Consider the following 14,948-nt stretch of genomic DNA (forward strand, 5'->3'; position numbering starts at 1 on the left):
AACACTAGGAATTCTAATTCACTGCTAGAGGAAAGCAAAATAGTACAATCACATTAGAAGACAGTTTGGTGGTTTCTTACAAAATTAAAAATACTCTAGCCGTACGACCCAGCACCCTCACTCCCTGATATCTACTCAAATTAATTGAAAACATGTCCACACAAAACCTGCACATAGATGTTTACAGTAGCTTTAGTCATCACTGCAAAATATGGGAAATAACCAAAGTGGCCTTCAGTAGGTGAGTGGACAAATTATACTACATCTGGTCAATGGAACAGTTTTCAGCGCTTAAAAAAAACTGAGCTACCAAGTCATTAAAAGATATGGAGGAAACGTAATTGTATAGTTCTAAGTGAATGAAGACAATCTGAAAAGGCTATATGGCCATGTACTACATGATTCCAACTACAGGACATTCTATCTTTACAAGCTATGCAGCTAGTCAAGATAACTGGCTCCCAAGGCTAGGTGGGGGGAGAAGAAATGAATAGGTGGGGTACAGAGGATTTTTAGGGCAGTGAAACTATTCTGTACGATACTGAAATGGTGGATACATGTCATCGTACATTTGTCAAAACCCAATGAACGTACAACACCTAGTGAACCCTAATGTAAACTATGAACCCTGGGTGATAAAGTTGTGTCAGTGTAGGTTCATGGAGTGTAACAAATGTACCACTGAGATGCAGGATGCTATAAGGGGGTAGATTGTGCATGTGTGAAGACAGGGTTTGAATGGGAACAACTTTTTGTACTTTCCACTCAAATTTTCTGTGAGTGTAAAACTCCTCTAAACAGAAAATGCATTAATAAAAATAAGTTAATTAAATACTTACTATGAATAATTAATAACAGATAAAATAAATTAATATAAATTTTAAAAGTCACAAAGGACCACACACTGCATAATTCCATTATATAAAATGTCCAGGTTAAGCAAATACAGAGAGACAGAAAGTGGATTAGTGGTTGCCTATGGCTGGGAGTAGGGGAGGTAGAGGAGTTGGGGGATTATGGCTAATGGGCATGAGGTCTCTTTTTGAAGTAATTAAAATATTTTAAAATTGATGATGTTGATGGATGCATATCTCTTTGAGCCTACTAAAAGCTATTTAATTTTACACTTGAAATAGTTGAATTATGTAAATTATTTCACAATCAAGTTGTTAAAAATTAGCCATCATGAGTAAAAATAATGCTATGATTAGCAGGTACCATTTGCTTCATTTGGTTTGATTGGTTTGTTCATTTATTGGACTTACTAGATTTAAGCCTCTTTTTGACAAGTCCTCTTTTTCAGAATGTATTCATGAGCCTTAGCCCCACCCGCCTTTGCCAAACAAAACAAAACCGAAATTATAAACTGCTAGTTCTTTCCTCCCCCTCCAGAGATGAGATGTTTTAAATCTGCAAATCACAGATGCAGGTAAGTATGTGTTATGGAAATTAATAGTGTGGAGGATCTGAAGGAATTGTAAGCAATATCGAATGAATTATTAGTGACTCTCAGAACTTTCTTTAGAGATTTTTTTTTTCAAGTATCTGTACAAGTAACTGTGGATTTTCTTGTGCTGGTATGCATACAAACATATTGTCAGGTACACAAACATACACGTTAATGTCTCTTTCAAGGTAGCTTACAGTTTTCAACTGGCTAACAGGAGGGTGGCTGCAATGGTGGAATCCCAGCATGTCCTAAGATCAACAGCAAACAACTGACACCCCCACCTCAGGAAAAAAGTCAACTCCTAAGAACTGGAGTGATGTAATTTTATGGAAGTTTTGTGGGAAAAGAAGATGAAATTCATGGCAAAATCTCCCTGAATTTCTCCTTAAATATCTGCATCTCTCCCAAAGTTTCTTTCCCAGTGGTACCAGCCTCTCTAACATTCCCAAATGTTCTTATGTAACCCCCTGGAACACTAGTTCTAAAATCTCCATAACCCTCTTAAAATTCCCACAGCTTGAATATCCCATTCAACCAAAGAAAAGTTATGAAAACTCTTAGGAAAAGAAGATAGATTTTTTTGACTATGTGCAAATGAAAACTTTTATTCTACAAATGATATAATAGACCAGTTAACACGAAAGTGACATATTAAAAGAAGATATTTCCAGCGAATTAACTAAGATATAAATAATAGCTTGACTACATAAAGATCTACTGTAAATCTGTAAAGCAATACAAAGTTCTGAATTCTGATGGAAGAAATGAGCAGAGAATACAAATTTGCATTTAATGGATACGGCCAGTACACAATGTGAATTTGTATGTAAGTGATGGATTTCAAGTTGTGATCTTAAGGAGAATACTGTCCAATGGACAGAAGAAATAGATGAGATGAAAATCTACTATACGTAAATGTAAATTTCATTACGTTGTTTCTAGAAAAAATAAAACAGGTCTTATCTGGCCAATGGCTGTCTTGAAGCTGTGTGTGCTTTGTCACTGAAACTTTTTGAAGTCATTCTCTATTGCCAGATTTAAAATAATTTGTTGAATATCCTTCTGTACAACAATACAGGCAGCTGGGCTTTTGTGAATTTCTCTAGGTAGAAATTAGGCAATTTTTTTCTATTTTCTACAAAAGTAATCTTGCATTTCATAAGTCAGTATTAAGCCCCTAATTTTCTTGATTTGGAGGAGTCAGTTATAATTCTGAATCATTTCTTAAGTATCTAATTTGTTAATAAGCAAAATGGAGAGATTGTCATTTTACTATTAATCTGAGAAATGAGAAACTGGTGATTATGAGATACCACTTCTCAACCATCTGTTTGACAAAGTATTTTAAAAAAAATCATGCGTGGAAAAGAATTCTCCAAAGAAACAGACGCCCTCCTGTTCTGTGGACGGGCACATAAATTGCTGCAGCTTTCCTGGAGAACACTTTAGAAACAACCCTACCACTAGTGACAGTAGGAGTAACAGTAATAATAATATCAACAGAAACAGCAGCAGCTAACTGTGCTGTTCTAATTATTTTATACATACCTCAGAATAAAGTACTGTGATCGTCTCAGTTTTACAGGTAAGAAAACTGAGACAAAGAGATAAACATCAACAGTTCATAAGAGAATGAAATAGCTTTCAAAAGCTGAAATTCTGAGTTCAGATGTTTTAATGCTGCAACTATATGTGTAATTGAAATCTTATCTAGCAATTCCACACCTGAGCAAATATCCCCAGAAAACTCCCTCGGAATTATTGACAAGGTGTCATTATTCTTTTTTCAAAATACTTTTACCTATCCTTTTCCTTACCTGGTTTCTTACTCTAAGCACTCTCAGAACTGTTTGAAGTGGAATCAGATTGTGAGTCATTTTAAAACCATGGAAGAAATCTAAGAAAAATTAAAAGTCTTACAATATACAGCTGTTTTATTTCATTTAGGAGCACTGAATTTTTATAATTCTTTCCCTTTCTCTCTCTCCATCTACCCACCCTTCCATCCATCTTGAGAGTACTGTAGTTGTCTTTATTAAGCCGTACGTACTTGTGCAAATTATTAACATGTATTTTACCTACCTTTTGAGGAATCTTTTTGCCCCATTATACTTTTTTATTGCTTACTTTTGATACATAAATAAGTTATTTCTTTATGTAAATTTATCTTGTACCCAAGCAGTTGTCTTAACTCTGATATTTAAAAAAAAATTTAGAGTTGATACTTCTGGGTTTTGAGTAGCCCCAATATCATTTCATCCTCAAGTAATGGTAATTCTGTTTCCCATTTCTAAAACCAGACTTTTTATTCTCGTTCATACCTTACTGAATTGGCTCAGACACCTCCAAATGGTTTTACCGTAATGGTACTTCTGTGTATCCTGTCTTGTTGCTGATTAAAAATATTCTTGGTATCCCATTTAAAGATATTTTTGAGACATGATGGAAGTAGTTTTCTGTTCCTGCAGTTGGTCATTAATTTTACTGAATGTTTTTTAAGTGCCCAGAGAGAATATAGTGGTCTATTTTATTATATTTATTGGTATGGTGCATGCATATTTCCTAGAATATCACCTAGCACTCATGAAAGATTATCCTTTTAATATGATGCTCAGTCATTTTTGCTAAAATTTCATTTAGGTTTTCATACTATATTCATGATATCGATTTAGATTTACTAATTATTTGCTATCTTGCCAGGTTTTCTCCTCAGGGATATATTAGACTTACAAAATAAGTTAAAATATTTTTAACTTTTTATGTCATCAAATAGTTTATATAACAACTTATTTGTTTCCTAAAAACTTGAAAAATTTTACCAGTAAAATTCTAACCCTAGAATCCTTTTTTGGGGGAAGGTGGTTTGATTTATAGTTTCTCATACTTATGGATCTACTAAGGTTTCCTGATGCTTGTTAATCTTGATAGTTTATTTTAACCCCCAAATTTTCCATTTAATTGAGTTTTCATATATACGACTTGGACATGGTACATTCTTATTTTTTTTGAATTCTTTGTTATCTGTTATACTCTCTTTCTCACTTCTAATTTTAGTTATTTTAACTTTTATTCTTGATTAATATTTCCCAGAGCTTTTCTCTTACTTTTGGACATTCCATCCACCCATCTATTTCTTTTTCCATCTCCTTTCTATATCATTTTTTGTTATTTTTCTTTCCTAAAATTTATAAGAGTGTGAAAAGAATAAAAAAGAAAGGTATTTTCTATTTTTAGGGCAAATTTTTTGTGTGTATCTTTTACTTCCATTACAATATAGTACTAAAATTGTCTTTTTCTAATTTTTGGTAAACTAATCTGTTGATGATTGAAAGAGGAGGTCTCAGACTACATGACAATTTTGTTTCTCATTTTTCTCTGCTTTTGACTTAATATATTTTAATGGTACATCAATTGGAGTATTATGATATATGATTGTTTTACCTTCATGGCAGAGCAAACTTTTCCAAAATAAATTTACCCTTTTTACTTTTGATGTTTGTCTTGAATTAAATTCTTTTAATTAACAATTGTCACTCTTTCTTTTTATTGAATTTGACTGATAAATACTTGCACATCTTTTCATTTACAGCCTCAGTTTTTATTGTAGCTCTGTTGTCTTACGGGTTTTAGTTCAAGTTATGTGTTACTTGGTTTGACTTCTGCTAGTCTTATAAATTTAAAGCTTACAGGGTTTCCATTAGGGGTGGATCTGGTACATTTATCTTAATAAACCTTGTATTTAATAAACACAGCCCTGGGATACCAATCATACTTTAAGTAGAAACTGAGCCTCTCTATGCCTGGCTGAGCAAATAATGAGTTAGGGAAATAAACTCTACTTCAACTACTTTGTGCATTTCCCTTTTTCCAACAGACATTGGAGTATCCTTGTTTTTTTAATCCCCAAATACCTTTTGGGAGGGGCTGGGCTTCAGGGATGTAGGCACAAGATGAATAATAATTCCTCTGGTCTAATCCCTAATTTTTATGGGCTTATTACTGGATATACTCTCTTAATGATCCTTCCAAATCAGTTGGTATTTTGAATTTGGACAAGATATAACATTTGTAAGATACTCTAAGTGGGAGATGTTTAGAAACGTGGCGTATCGCCGCATGTAGTGTTTGGAGAGTGCTTTCACCCCAGATCTGTATTTAAAATGCACATAAAGAACTTTTACAGAATTTTGTGCTGTAAAAATAGCTGTTATTTTCAAACTTTTAGTCCTCATATCCAAATAATTCTATGAAATAAATCCAATCAAAGTGACCAGATTGTATTATTACACACAAACGATTTCTTTCAAAGATATTCTTTTCCACCACAGAGAGCTGGGAAAGACATCAAGCCTCAAGCTCACATGTAGCTGCTGTAGCTGGAGTGAGATTGTGGCCTGTGGGAGATAAATCATGCTGAAGTCAGCCAGTCCAATGAATAGCAGATTGGTTGTCACTGCTAAATCTCTTATTGCTTCCCGTGACTTTTATCCACACACATTCTAATTCATCATAGATCCAATTCCATAAAACGTCTGTGAAGTTGTTCAGCTTGGCTCTATACATGCTTCATTTCTAAAGTATCTGCCCCACATTAGGCTTATCAAAGCATATCCATTTAAACAACCTTACAATATACAGGGAACACCTGATGTGTTTTGGTTCAAAAGTTTTTATCTACACTGACTTTCCATTATATAATATGTCTAAGTCCAAAAGTTAGCTCATCAAGGCAAGTCAAATTATTCCTGAATGTCCTTAAAAGCATACTTCAACTGCCAAGCCCTTAGATCCTCAGGTACCAAATCATAATGTTCTTTCATTTCTCTTGAATTTTGGGCTATTATTTCCTCTTTCCTGTCAGTGGAAGCTTAGGTATATTTAAAAGCAGAGAAAGATGTTATATTGGGTACTGGGTGAGTGATACAATCTCTTTCTCTGTCTCTCTCTCTCTTTTTTTTTTTTTTGGCTGAGTGCATGGAGTGGAATTCTGTCGGTTAAATTAGGCTATGTTAGAATGCCACTGTGTATGTATTATTGGGACTGTGTCACTTCCTATTACTGTGCATGTTTGAAATAAAAGTGCATACATGTAAGTACATACATTCTTACCTACATATGCACAACTATATATGAAGATATCTAGACACAGGCTGAAAGGAAAGAGAATACTGTTCCTGGAAGAGGGACCAGTACGGGCAGAATCTTGTGGTGGCAGGGAACATGGCAAATACTAAAAACTGATGTAAAAAGAAACCAGAAAATGGGGAACAGAAAGTGAAGTGACTCACATGAGGACATCATCTAGCAAGCAAGAGAATCTAGAGCTCATGTGTATCTGAACACAAATCCCCTGCTTCTCTGATTAAACCACACGGTGCCTATAAGCATGATTTGCTTGACAGTAGACCTAAGTGGAAGCCTTTTACTGCTGCCTTATTTAAACAACTTTGATTTGTCCCGTGGAAACCGGCCTATCTTTGACCCACACTTCGCCTCTGTGATGTGTCAATTTGCTTTAGACAGTTGGTTTAATAAGCTTTTCTGAATGTTATGCGTTCTGACTTGGCAGAAACCTGTAACTGCTGTTGAGACAGGAGGGAAAAGGGCAGGACACAACTGTCAGATAAATGAAGAAGGGGCTCAGCCGTGAGGATGTGATAAAAAATGGCTGGAACTGGCTGAAACCAAGAACACTGAGAACAGTCTGGTCATTGACCCTTAGCTCCTTCCACCCTCATTATAATACTAAAAATCACTCCCCCTTATGCCATGACAGCTCCGGGGCGAACCATAAAAGGCCAAAAAGTGGGCAGTGGCCCAATTCCTGAAGATGCTCACCCTTTCCTGAAAGAGCAAGAATATTCCTCCTGCTCCTTAGCGTATGAAATTACTCAGCTCATTAAAACCAACAACCCCATGTCCTGGGGCCACGCCCACTTTATCTAAGAAGGTCTGCATTCACCCCACTTAATGTTTATCTCTCTAAATAAACTTGCTCTCACTTTACCTTGGCTCGCTCTTGAATTCCTTCCTGTGTGAAGCCAAGGCCCCTGACTTGGTGGTGTGCCCCTTGGTAGTGGACTTGCACGGGTCCTGGGATGTGACATTTCCCCCTCCTGTAACACTGCCGCCACACTGCTGGCATGATGTACAGGTCCTCACAATGGATCTTATCTAAATTGTTGGAGCTTCTTGAGCTTTTTGGATTTTCCCCCCAAAACGTTTTTTCAATGAATGAATGAGTACTGAATACGCAGAGTACTCTCAATGACAAGTGGCTGAAACAGTTGAAAGCTGTAAGTCGGATTTTCCATTTTCTGAACTACCCCTCCCCCTTTAAACCTGGCTCTTACACTACCCAGCTTTCTAGGCAACTTGCCCACTTCCTGGCTCCTCCTCACATTTTGCTGCTTTTGAAATCAGGGGCTACATCTATGAACATCCTGGGATAAAAGAAACGCAGACTCTCTAGGTATTAAGTGAATGCTGCAATGAATACACGATCAGAGGATAAGAGTTGTTCTAAGATTCCCTCCTCATGCAACAGAAAACCAATTTACTTAATTGCCTGTGCTTAAGGGTAATGTCATCTTGCATGGCTTACTGTTTCATACTGATGAGAGAATATTGTTACTCATGACACAAGTCAATAAAAAAATTCACAGGCCATGAAACCACATGTTAGAAAAAGAACAGAATTGGCAAGTGACAGGGTTAATTCATGAAATTTCATGTTGCAATATGTGACTTCCGTAGAGATGGCTGACCTTATGTAGAATCTATCAGTAGTGCAGAAGCAGTTAAGTTACATTATAATCTTGAATATTCTTAATTCCAAGATCCTCTTAAAGCAAGCAGCCATCTAGCTCAGTTTTAATTAATGTTTCTTTAAGGATGTTTAATGCATACTAAAATCAAACTACTTTGGGTTTTCAGTCTTTCAACATATATTTCTTTAGCATTAGCTCAGAGGGAGGACATTGTATTGGATTAGATACTATCAAGAATTTAAAATCCAGGAGATAAATGAGACACAGTTATCTACATTTTACAGCAAAGGTAACTAATGTTTCAAATCAAATTCCTTATGGATTAAAGTTGGGACAAGAGCTGGGTTACAGAAGTCTTTCCCCGATGGGATAAGAATCGTTTCTGAAGGTAACGTTCTAGACTTTTCTGCTTTCCCTTGCTTTCTCTCCGAGGAAAGGCAAATGATAAACCCTAAGTCTGGAGAAAAGAGTTGGCTGAGAATACTGGCATATGCCCTCGCCTGTTCTGATAGAAGAAATAAGTGACTTTAAAAAAAAAACCAAACATTTAAAGCGATAGTGAAAGAAATGCTAATGGGTTGTAGCAATGGGTGAAGTTCTTGAAAGCCTTCCATCAGTGAGAACAACACAGAAAACTAGAACTTTGAAAGTGGAATAAGCTGGATGACAGAAAATAGAGCTGGCGCTGAAAGTGCACTTATTTGTGGCTAGGGATCCAAGTGCTTCTATCCTAGTGGAGTTGGGTGCACCACTCATCCAGCACGTAGATGTGTTCACCCAACCGAAAGCTCTCGTGATGAAAAGCTTTCTATTTTGGGGATTTTTACGGAAGATTCATCACAGAGGCCTCATCCGAGTTAACTCAATCTCCAGCTGCTCTCCTCTTCCTGGAGGATGGGGTAGGATGGGGGGTGCTGAAGCCTCCAGGCTCCTAGCTTGGCTTGGTCATTCCCATGAGCATCCTGAAGCTATCCAGGAGCCCAAAGTGTCACTTCATTAGAACAAAAGATATTTTATCACCCAGGAAACTCCAAGGGTTTTAGGAATGCTCTGCCAGGTACCAGAGGCAGAGACTACTAGAGTCTAATATTTCACAACTAGGCATTTGGATTTGAACATATCTTTTGAAGGGACAACATTCAAGTTCCGAAACCACCCTTTTAAGCTGCACACACTCCTTGTACATTGATAGCCCTATGTATACACATACATACATTTAATAAGAAATATGTATCAAATGCATATAGCAGAGTTGACCATCATGCCACTGTGTCCTTAAGAAGAAAACCCAGACTCTCCTGTGATGCACCACTGACATCTTAGCCAACATGAATGAAGCTAACTGCATGAGTGCAAACAGGCCTACAAGGGAAACTGGCCCTGTGATTCTAGAGTCACAGACATGTGACCAGGTCTGAGGCCTACTGTTAGTCTGTGTGGTCACTGAGTGTCACTTCTTAACAGTTCTCCCCAAGGTGTCCACTTTTCTTTGAAATCTGTAACTCTTGCTCACGTGGAACCATCACTAATGAGAAGACAGAATGGAACAATAGGAAGTATTTATTTGAGGACTCACAGATCTCAGTTTGAATGTAAGTTCCATCACTAACTAGCTCAGCAACCCTGGGCAAGTTAACAAACTCTACAAATCCTTAGTTTATGCACATGGAAAATGACAATTCTTACCACTAACATCCTGGGCAATTGTAAGGATTAACTAGGATGAAGGGCCTGGCCTGACACATGGGAGGCACTTAGCAAATGTGGCTTCATTCGACTTCATTAACATGTCATGTTGAAAATAACCACTTGCAGAGAATATTTTCCTTCTATGGAATCCTAACAACAAAAATATTGTGCAAAATAATATTTAATATAAACACAGCAAACATCAATTTTAATTAAAATTGTAATTTATAGGTTGAAGTAAATGTGCTCTTTCTGGTAATTACAATAATAAAATTAGATCACAACAGAATCGAAAACCTCGATTCACTCATAGAACAAATATTACTAGAGTATCACATATGTGCCAGATGTTTCTTTAGGGACAATATATCAAAGACATGTGTGAAAAGCATGAGGAAAGCGTCACAACTTACCCCACCAACTTTCTCAAAGTGAGATCCATCTTTCTTAAAATCTGTGAGGGCACCATTGAAGTACCAGGTAAACATGATGTCTAAAACGGGGTCGTGTTGCACCTGACAGGGCAAAATGACACTTTCGCCCACTGATACATCCATGTTAGATGGTGCCAAAGTTATTCTCGTTGGTTCTATTGGGGAAATAACAAAGTTTTAAGCACAACTTCAGCATTTTTTTATTTTGATGAACGCAATTTTCACAGATTGTTCATCTAAATTACAGTATTTTAAGTTTGTAGAGATATCTATATGTGTATGTGCATATATACCTCTATATAATTAAAGGCCTTCAAGATTAAAAAAGACATTTTGATGCAGACCCATAACATATTTCATTGGATCCACAAATTCTTGTTAAAAGAATTAGGTTATCTAAATTTATGGGATATATAAGTCTAAAACTTGAAGTCACCTGTAAACAAGAGTTATAATACCACTACAAAATCAATTTCATCTTAGTTTTACTGCATCATGAAATACAGGAGTAGAAATAGAATTTTCACCAACTTTGAATGACTGGAAAGTGCATCACTACCAAAATTTAAACAGACTCAGACTTCTGAAAGACTACATGGAAGACGTTTAGAATAGGTACAATGAGAGGAATGGTAAGTTAGAATGTAAATTGACTTGTTTTTTCCCCCAATGCAAATGTCCACGTGCCCATTTGCTGTAGTTCATCCTTTGTGAGTTAAACTTCTCTTGATTCCTCTTCTCCATTGCTACTCCCCATTTCTTTGCTCCATGTTGCAACAAAGGTCTTCAAAAAAAGTCATTTTTTATGTTGTCTACAGTTTCTCTACTTAATTTCTTCTTTAACTTATTCTTGGCAGGCTTTAGTACCCCCATCCCGTCTGCTTTCATCAAGGTCCTCAGTGATCACTTTGCTGCGAAATACAGTGTTAACATGTTTTAACCTCCTCTTACTTTACTGACCTTTTAGCAGCATCTGCTACCGTTTTTCATTATCTTCTCCTTGGTACACTATCTTTGCTTGGTCTCTGGGACACCAAACTCTCTTCAATTTCTCCTACCATGCAGGACTCTCCTTTTCTGTCTCTTCTTGAGTCCCTCTTCTTTTCCTAAATCTCTCAGTGTTGGACTGTCTCAAGCTCAGTCCTTGATTTTTCATATTCTTTAACTTCACTCACTGTCTTGGTGATGTTACTGAGTCTTCAAGTTAAGTACCTAACCATATGCTAACAGCACCCAAATGTATATATCCATCCTGCATTTCTCTCCCCAAATTCAGATTCATTTATCCAACTAGCTACTTGGCACCTTCACTCAGGTGTTATGACAGACCTTACTGTTCACCATTATTCCTTTCAGAGCACACAGTAGGATTAAATTCTCAATGCTTCTGAACTCAGGTATAGCCAAATGCTATGCTTTGGCCAATGAAATGTAAGTAGAGTGCTATTTGGCACTGGTAGGCAGAAGCCTGGAAGGACTAATGGGCAATTTGACACATCTTCTCTCCTCTTCCATGATGAGGCGCAAGGTGCCAGATGGTAGAGGCACTGGGACACTTCTTTCCTGAATAAAGACAGCAGAGTTGATCCCCCATGGACTTGGAGCATTAGCAAAAAGTAAATCTTTGCTATTTCAATCCACTATCTTGGATTTATTTACTATTGCCAAATACTGTGGTCCGAATTACAGATGGAGGCTAATAAAAACTTTACATGCAACACACGCAGACAAATCTGACACTCCTCCTCCTCCCAAACCTGTACAACTTCGGCCTTGCCCATCTCAGTTGTTTTGACTGTTATTCTTCCTGTAGCTCACCAAACACCCTGCAGGCATCCCTCTCTTTCTGTCTCTCTGACCTCACATCCAATTTGTTAGCAACTCCTACTGACTATGCCTGCAGAACAGATGCAGAATCATACACCTTCCCAACAACTGCTCTGCTGCCACCCACATTCAGGCCATTAGCACTCCTGCCTGGGTTACTGCGATGGTCTCCTGAGACCGCCCTGCTTCCACCCTTGACTCTCCACAGTCTCTTCTAAACAGAGCAGCCAGAGTAATCCTTTAAAAATGTATTTCCCATCTTTTCACTCCTCTGCTTAAAACTTGGCACCAGCATCTACTTCAGCTAAAACCTGAAGTCCTAATAAGGTCCACGAAACCTCTACATGACTGTCCCCAAGGAATCTATTAACTCCTCCATGTCTGAGAAGTTTTTGTTCACACCTCTCCTTCTCAACAAGGCTGATTCTCATCACTCTGTTTCATGCTTATGTCTCCCATACACTTCTCTGTATTTTCTAATTATTGGCAATTTTTTCCCTCCTAATAGTTTCCTTGCTTTTTATTCCTACTGCTTATTTTGCTTCTGTCTCTGGTAGAAGGTAAACTTCACGTAGGCAGCATCTTTGCCCCTCTGTTTACTGATTAGCCCAAGTACCTGGCACGTGGTAGGTGATCAATTTCTTTGAATGAATGAATGAACAAAATATATCCACAACTCTAAGTGACTCTTATAGTAGCAAGGATTATTCCATGGGCTTAAACATCTCCAGGAAATAGCAAAGACAAGAAATAAGAAAAAAGTGTACCCAAAAGATGTGACATAAAAGAACAGCATAAGCTAAAAGCAGACCAGCAGCATGTACTATGTGTAATTCTATTGCCCGTTACGCCTGCAGAGGTTCAACTCGTGTGTTCCCTGGTGCACACTGCGGTATATAAAGAAATACCAAGAATCGTCTCTTGACTTTCACTTGTTAAAAATAACACAAGTGTAAATACAAGTCCTACCTTCTTGGCACACTGCATGTTGTGAAAAATATTTTGCTCTGTGATGTTAGGAACATAGCACCCAGTGCATCCCTACATAAGGCAATCTTTAAGAGCTGCACCTACCTGTAACCACCAGGTGTGTTGTGCCATTTGCTTTCCCAAACTGGTTTTCTGCTATGCAGGTATAAATTCCAGCATCAGCTTTGGTCACATTGGTAATTTTGAGTCCTCCATCTTTTATAAAAGAAATCCTAAAGGAAATACAAATGGGGCTAATAAATGTATAGTCATCACTTTTTTTTCAAAATGCATAGAAAAAAATTAACAGAAGTATTGCCTTAAGCTTCTATTTTTAAGGCAAGATAAACCAGCCCTTAGACTTCTTGGGAATAGAGCAAATTAAAAGAAAACTTGTGCACACATGCACATAGATGACTTAAATAAGACGCTTTACCAATTTATTAATGCTTCTTGACATTTTCACACAGCTTTACTTCACAGCATTACTTAACAGTACACCTGATATGGGGGATGCCTTTATCAAATAACTGTGAAATGTCTTCCAAAAGCACATGGTGAAATAGATTACTCATGGGTTAGCCTTATCAATTTGGAGGAAAAAAAAAAAAGCAGATATGACACTGTTTCCCCTAAATCTGAAACAGCATATGAGAAATAAGAAACTCACTGGCCTCTCATTATGAACCAGGGAGTCACATTTAACCTAGCATAAATCCAAAGTTTGCAACAGAACATACGCATGGTCACCCACGAGCTACAGCAAAGAATCTGGGCAACATAAATGCACATCATATTAGAGTTTCTAAACATACATCAAAAGTACTTAAAGCTTTAGCATCTAACTAATTAACTAAGGGGAATACAAATGAGTGTCTTATATGTGCTAGACGCTATGAGAGTCCTTGAGAGCACTGGGTGAGCAAGAAAGTCCCCACCTTCGTGAAAAGGATGGTCTAGTGAGTGGCATTGACAGTAAATGATTAAGTAGGTAAATACAGTAAGTTCAGATTTTTGAGAAGTAATTAGAAGGATACAGACAAAGTAATACAACAAAAGCAAAGGCTACAGGGAGTGCTTCCATGATGAGGTGCTTCAAAAAAGTTGCCTCTTAGAAAAGGTGCCATTTGAACTGAGAAAGAGTTGTCCTGTCCTCAGTCTGATACAGGAATCGTGACTGCCATTCTTGTCTACTCAGCATTATTTCTCTTTTCTTTGAACTCCTAAAATCTTCATTATTCATACCATGCATTTAATGCTTAGGATGCCTTTTATCTTTTATGGTTCATATCTTTGACAGGTGAGTTTAGCATCTATCTAAATGGATGGTAAACTTCTGAAAATGTTTGCAACTCCATGGTCAGCATGACATGACATGTGTCAATAAATGCCTCCAACTTTTGGGCCGTATGGTAGAGGAGACAGAAAAGATGCTGAGGACATCAGAATAGACTTGGAGGATCTCAACTCAGTCTCTAAATACTATCCTATATGCTACAAGATTTTTAGGTGTGTGTCAAAAATGTGACTACTAGTACAAGTTTATGTATCAAAAATACAGAAGATATGAATTCTATGTTACATGTATATGTGTGAATGTGTGTGTGTGTGTGCATGCGTGCAGGTTTTTCATAGCTTGTGATCCATTCACTTTCACATGCATCCTGGTTATATTTCCTTGAGTGAGAAAGTCGCAGTGGAATGAGAGCTAGCACACAGGGACCTGTTCATGATGCTAGACATAGCTATCCGTGAATGTTAGCTGCTCATGTGTGTGTGTTTTTTTTTTTAACATGTCAAAGTATATTT

The 14,948-nt window shown here is 37.2% G+C and overlaps 1 protein-coding gene across 5 annotated transcripts in view; it reads right to left on the minus strand.

The window, feature by feature from the left end:
* CNTN3 (contactin 3) overlaps positions 1-14,948 on the minus strand; it is a 299,279-nt gene that overhangs the window by 48,645 nt on the left and 235,686 nt on the right. For all 5 annotated transcript variants that reach the window (XM_072941732.1, XM_072941733.1, XM_072941731.1 and 2 more), the window contains 2 exons: positions 13,245-13,372; positions 10,323-10,498 (listed from right to left, as the gene is read on the minus strand). In XM_072941732.1, coding sequence (XP_072797833.1) covers positions 10,323-10,498; positions 13,245-13,372 — 304 coding nt within the window. The remainder of the gene's footprint in view (positions 1-10,322; positions 10,499-13,244; positions 13,373-14,948) is intronic.

The sequence above is a fragment of the Vicugna pacos genome, chromosome 17, assembly GCF_048564905.1.
Source record: "Vicugna pacos chromosome 17, VicPac4, whole genome shotgun sequence".
Taxonomy (NCBI): Eukaryota; Metazoa; Chordata; class Mammalia; order Artiodactyla; family Camelidae; genus Vicugna; species Vicugna pacos.